A 7,047-nucleotide genomic window follows, 5' to 3' on the forward strand; every position below is an offset into this window, starting at 1 on the left:
ACCGCTTCACGGTGTGGGTGATTGATGGGATTCATGGGGGGCACAGGACACATGCGACCGCTTCACGGTGTGGGTGATTGATGGGATTCATGGGGGGCACAGGACACATGCGACCGCTTCACGGTGTGGGTGATTGATGGGATTCATGGGGGGCACAGGACACATGCGACCGCTTCACGGTGTGGGTGATTGATGGGATTCATGGGGGGCACAGGACACATGCGACCGCTTCACGGTGTGGGTGATTGATGGGATTCATGGGGGGCACAGGACACATGCGACCGCTTCACGGTGTGGGTGATTGATGGGATTCATGGGGGGCACAGGACAGACGCGACCGCTTCACGGTGTGGGTGATTGATGGGATTCATGGGGGGCACAGGACACACGCGACCGCTTCACGGTGTGGGTGATTGATGGGATTCATGGGGGGCACAGGACACATGCGACCGCTTCACGGTGTGGGTGATTGATGGGATTCATGGGGGGCACAGGACACATGCGACCGCTTCACGGTGTGGGTGATTGATGGGATTCATGGGGGGCACAGGACACACGCGACCGCTTCACGGTGTGGGTGATTGATGGGATTCATGGGGGGCACAGGACACACGCGACCGCTTCACGGTGTGGGTGATTGATGGGATTCATGGGGGGCACAGGACACATGCGACCGCTTCACGGTGTGGGTGATTGATGGGATTCATGGGGGGCACAGGACACACGCGACCGCTTCACGGTGTGGGTGATTGATGGGATTCATGGGGACACATGCGACCGCTTCACGGTGTGGGTGATTGATGGGATTCATGGGGGGCACAGGACACACGCGACCGCTTCACGGTGTGGGTGATTGATGGGATTCATGGGGGGCACAGGACACATGCGACCGCTTCACGGTGTGGGTGATTGATGGGATTCATGGGGGGCACAGGACACATGCGACCGCTTCACGGTGTGGGTGATTGATGGGATTCATGGGGGGCACAGGACACATGCGACCGCTTCACGGTGTGGGTGATTGATGGGATTCATGGGGGGCACAGGACACACGCGACCGCTTCACGGTGTGGGTGATTGATGGGATTCATGGGGGGCACAGGACAGACGCGACCGCTTCACGGTGTGGGTGATTGATGGGATTCATGGGGGGCACAGGACACATGCGACCGCTTCACGGTGTGGGTGATTGATGGGATTCATGGGGGGCACAGGACACACGCGACCGCTTCACGGTGTGGGTGATTGATGGGATTCATGGGGGGCACAGGACACATGCGACCGCTTCACGGTGTGGGTGATTGATGGGATTCATGGGGGGCACAGGACACATGCGACCGCTTCACGGTGTGGGTGATTGATGGGATTCATGGGGGGCACAGGACAGACGCGACCGCTTCACGGTGTGGGTGATTGATGGGATTCATGGGGGGCACAGGACACACGCGACCGCTTCACGGTGTGGGTGATTGATGGGATTCATGGGGGGCACAGGACAGACGCGACCGCTTCACGGTGTGGGTGATTGATGGGATTCATGGGGGGCACAGGACACATGCGACCGCTTCACGGTGTGGGTGATTGATGGGATTCATGGGGACACATGCGACCGCTTCACGGTGTGGGTGATTGATGGGATTCATGGGGACACATGCGACCGCTTCACGGTGTGGGTGATTGATGGGATTCATGGGGACACATGCGACCGCTTCACGGTGTGGGTGATTGATGGGATTCATGGGGACACATGCGACCGCTTCACGGTGTGGGTGATTGATGGGATTCATGGGGGGCACAGGACACATGCGACCGCTTCACGGTGTGGGTGATTGATGGGATTCATGGGGGGCACAGGACACATGCGACCGCTTCACGGTGTGGGTGATTGATGGGATTCATGGGGGGCACAGGACACACGCGACCGCTTCACGGTGTGGGTGATTGATGGGATTCATGGGGGGCACAGGACACACGCGACCGCTTCACGGTGTGGGTGATTGATGGGATTCATGGGGGGCACAGGACACACGCGACCGCTTCACGGTGTGGGTGATTGATGGGATTCATGGGGGGCACAGGACACATGCGACCGCTTCACGGTCGCATGTATATATATATAATACATATATATATAATATATATATATATAATATATACATATATATATATAATATATATATAATACATATCTCTATATTTACTGCCCATGACGTGGCAACATTCTCCTTGATCACGTGACCTAGCACCATTGCCTGTGAGCGAGGTTTCCCGCCAAATTTCGGTCACTCGGCGCTGGTCAACCACAGGAGGCAGATGTGTGCTCTCGCCGCCATGTAACTCCTGAGAATAGAACCTACGAGATTCATGATTGGTGTTTCCTTCTGTTGATTACGAGGAACATCCCCGACCCAAGAAGAAATATACAATAAGTGCGACCCGGTGATATACAACGCATCTAGCAAGAAAATTATTTACGAGGATTAGAAATGGCCTTTTAGTGCATTACTGATAAGCGCTAAGAACAATATATGAATGAACCATGAGCGTGAAGTTATTTAAATAATGACTGGGTGTGTGTGACTGTGTGCGAGGGTTTGACAGGCAGCTGCATATTAGTAAATAGGAGTACTATCTGGTGGTATTTGGCAACAAGTTATTTATATAGCTTGGGGAAAATGGAACATTAATTGAAGCTGAGAGAATGGGAACGCTGACAGGAAAGGAAGCATACATAATAGAAAACACATATAAAAGGACAGACAGAGACACTGGAAGTAAAAAAACGTATTAATAATACATTAGGCGAAAATAAATAGACTTCAATCGCGCGTTTTGAATACTGATAGCTACTTGTTAAATAATGTTTTCAAGAGCATCACGTGAAGCCATTTGCAGAAATAGAATAAATAAAACATATAAAACTAGACAGATCTAAACAAGAATCACACAATTTATGAAGAAGAAGAGACACAGGCTCTTACCCAAATAATATATATATATCACATTTCATTCTTAAAATTCAGGGAATGGAGTTGTGAAAAGACATACTCGTCATAACAACTGATTGGATTATTTAATTTCTTACAATCTACAAGTAATTCATTCTTTAATCTATTACGACCACACAATCATTTTGATGAACTGTGACAGCAAGGTGAGGCCAGAGAGAGAGAAAAAGAAATAAAAAAGTAAAAGTATACACGGCTGTTGGGGCGATTCACAATTAAGTCTTAGTACTATTTATAACAATATATATATATATATATATATGTGTGTGTGTGTGTGTGTGTGTGTGTGTGTGTGTGTGTGTGTGTGTGTGTGTGTGGTTCAGTCGCTTTTCATAACTAAAATACTGGTTTTATCCAATTGAAATAAGTTGTATGCATTTCTTTGTTGCTTGAAGTCTAACAGTTTAACATTGCTTTCGCTTTCTCGCTCTTTTAGAATAGCATTAAAAAAAGAAAACGGAAATTGGAAAGTTAGAGTTGTAAAATCCTAATTTGGTATTGAATATACAACATAATTAAACTTCAGGAAAGAAAACGAACGAAAAAATGTAAAAAAAAAAAAAAAGTAAGTGAAAAGAAAAAATATGACTAAGAATATAACTAAAAAGAAATAATAAAAGAAAAAAGGGCTTATCTCAAACGTAAACATAAAGAGACCACACAAGACACCTGAAATACCATTCGTATATTTACAAAGTAATTCATCAGCATTGCTATTTAACATTTACTATCTATCTCTCTGTATCTCAATATCGTTTTCATTAATGAGATGCACGGTGACGGAAAGGTTCATGATCCGAGATATTGCAAATTGACTAAAAACTCACTCAAACCCAATTTAAAACAACAACAACAACAATAATAATAATAATGATAATAATATGGATAAGCATAATAATAGCAATAGAAAAAAAAGTAATAATGTAATAATATAATGGCAATAATAGAAAAAAAGTAATAATAATAATAAAGCTTAAATAATGATATAAATTCAGTGTTTAAAGAAGGCTATAGACCATCTCTCTCTCTGTGCAGCCCTTATCAGAGCCCTGACTAGCACCATTGCTGATTAAATCGATACATTTACCACACGACACACACACGCCTTCAGTCATGTGTGTGCGTATGTGTGCACTTATGGCATGGAGTGCTATGTACACGAATCCGATCTGGGAATTCTAATTAATTAGCGGATTAATTGCTTATTTGGGGCGACTGAGGAGGGCTTTCATCACGTAGGTCGCGTCTATTGTGAATTTTGATGAAAACCATTGACGGGTTTGACGCCAACAGGTGGTACAGGTAAGCTACAATTTATATACAGTATAAGAATAATATGAACTTTTTTTTATATATATCTACATGTTATAATCATCATTTGTCATACATTCTATCAAAAATAGAACTTCATTAAGTTCCCTGTTATTTTAGTATTACATCTATAGATACATACATACACACATATATATATGATATTTATTTGTCTATATATATATATATATATATATATATATATATATATATACATATACATATATATATATACATATATATATATATACATATATATATACATATAAATATATATATACATATACATATATATATATATATATATATATATATATATATATATATATATACATATGTATATATACATATATATTTATATGTATATATATATATATATGTATATATATATATATATATATATATATATATATATATATATATATATATATATATATATATATATATATATATATATATATATATATATATATATAACATTTTACAGTACAAGTCCTCGCATGTAAATACATGGCATCAGCCAGTAATAACTTGCAGGCGAATACAAAAGGAAAAAGCGGAAAAGGCTAAACCGAAAGAGCACTATTTCCCGGCGTGGTTCTCGGCCTCTGGCAGCTCGCAGATGAGGGCGGTGAGCGAGCAGAACCTGGAGGCGAGGTCGCAGGTGAAGCTGTACCACAACCAGTCGCACAGGAAGTACTGCTGGTTGAAGATGGTGCCGTTGGGACACAGGAACGAGTGCTGGCGCCCGTCCTCCTGGCAGATGCGGAACGTCTGTGGGCGGGAATGGGCGTGACTATCAATTCCATCATAACTTTCAATGAAACATGTTCATAGATAATTCAAGTCATATCTATACCATTATTCTCAATTAGTGTTTTACCCTGAATTTGCCACCATCTAGCATAGCCTGAACCATTTATCATGGCAAAATATGGAGGTTTTATCATGTGCATATGCATAGAGGAAAATTAAGAGTGAAGGAAGAGGAGAAGAAAAAAGGACTGTATGAAGCACTAAATATTCATCAAAGGAAGGAGTAGCCATTAAGTACAAAACAAATAAAGCAAAAATCCAGTTTGAAATTGCAGCGGCTGACATGCTCAGGAAAATGGTCCCCTGTAGCACTTCTATAAGGCTTATGTGTACTTGATCAATTTAATAAGAGAAGGACTTGTCTATTGATCAAATTGAAGTAGTACTTTAAAATGAAACTATCTTCTGCTTGAATAAAGTCTACAGTATGCTATTATTTTCTTTGTAATTTTACTATCAATTTGACCATAGTCTTAAGTGGGCTGGAAACTGTAATGAGAAACTTGTCATCCATATAATAGGGTTGTCTATGAGTAAATTGTCACAAAAAGCCCAATATAACATCCATCATTTGCAGGCAGAATGTCAGGAAATGTTGAAACAACTGGCAGTACTCTAAGTAATGTTGTTGGTAGCACAAGAAGAAATGTACCTTACTATAATAAGTGAACTGACAAGGTAATTTTGGAGTGAGTTATTGCATGAGAAAATAAGCACCGGCATCAATAAAAAATATCAATAACCTTTTTTCATTCAGTCTGCAAAATATAATGAATCAAATATATTTTTCAAATAAAGAAACTATTTGCACAAAACTTCCATGGAAGGAGCAAGAAAAATACACCACCATTACTTGGAAATCACAAAACTGATGCTGCAGCAAAACAGTTGTATTTCCTACATTCGGCATTCCAGTGGTGATAGGAGTGAAACTTGAGTAAATCTAATAGCTACAGACATTATCACACAGGTGGCTAGTAGCTGAAGATGGCTGATGCACCAGCAGTCATGGTTGTGTCTGTATTGGCAATGGGTTTTAACATTCCACATAATCAACCTGAAGAAGCGAAGGTTAGGGCCCAGATGAGGTGGATGATGTGGTGCGATGATCTCTGCGAAAACTTTCCTCCGTCTCTTGATCTACCAGTAGCTGGTCTACTGTTCCCTGATCCACCATCATGCTTAATTCACTCTCATCAAGCCGGCTGTTAATACAAACTATCTTTCAGTATTTCAAAATGCTAGCAGATGCCTTAACACTAATAGTGTGCAACTAGAAATTTGAACCTGAACCTCTCTTACTAAAGTCCTCCACATTACCTAAATTGTTAATCTGTTAACAAGTCAACTAATTTTACAAAATACTTCAAGAAAAGGAAAAGTTAATCTAAGAAAACATTATAAACATCTAGTCCTTTGGAAATATCTAACAAAGATTTAGTAATCTACCACTTATGTGATTATTGACAAAATATTCATGTGCATTTATATACATAAATATTTTATCTATTTCTATACTAAAATTGGTCAGTAAAAATGATTTTTACTCTTTGGAAGAGGAAAATAAATTACAAAATAATAAACTATCATCTCCCTGGCCAATATGTTAATGAACTCAGAATGTGATGTAGTTAGTCTGGCTGTACAGTGGATCTTGAAGAAAAGGAAACATGAAGAGGCAAGTCTATTCTAAGGTGTTATTACCCAAAGGAAATTTTTATGGGAAAACATCCATAAACTGTGAATTAGTTTGGAAGTTACAGTGTAACGGTATGCTGTACTTAACAGCCAATAAGATGCATGCCCCCCCCCCCCAAAAAAAAAAAACTGTCTAATAATACACCATCATCAAGTGGCAATTTCAAAAGAAAATTGAAAATTAGCTCTCAACTGCAATAATCAGAGAGCAAAG

At 41.0% G+C, this 7,047-nt stretch overlaps 1 protein-coding gene across 1 annotated transcript in view; it reads right to left on the reverse strand.

The window, feature by feature from the left end:
• Positions 1–5,122: 5,122 nt before the first annotated feature.
• LOC113822935 (vacuolar protein-sorting-associated protein 36) overlaps positions 5,123–7,047 on the reverse strand; it is a gene marked incomplete at its 5' end in the record, with an annotated part of 22,702 nt that continues 20,777 nt past the window's right edge. Inside the window, 1 exon segment of the mRNA XM_070143477.1 lies at positions 5,123–6,340. Within this exon segment, the coding sequence (XP_069999578.1) occupies positions 6,208–6,340 (133 nt within the window).

Source organism: Penaeus vannamei, chromosome 30, assembly GCF_042767895.1.
Source record: "Penaeus vannamei isolate JL-2024 chromosome 30, ASM4276789v1, whole genome shotgun sequence".
Taxonomy (NCBI): Eukaryota; Metazoa; Arthropoda; class Malacostraca; order Decapoda; family Penaeidae; genus Penaeus; species Penaeus vannamei.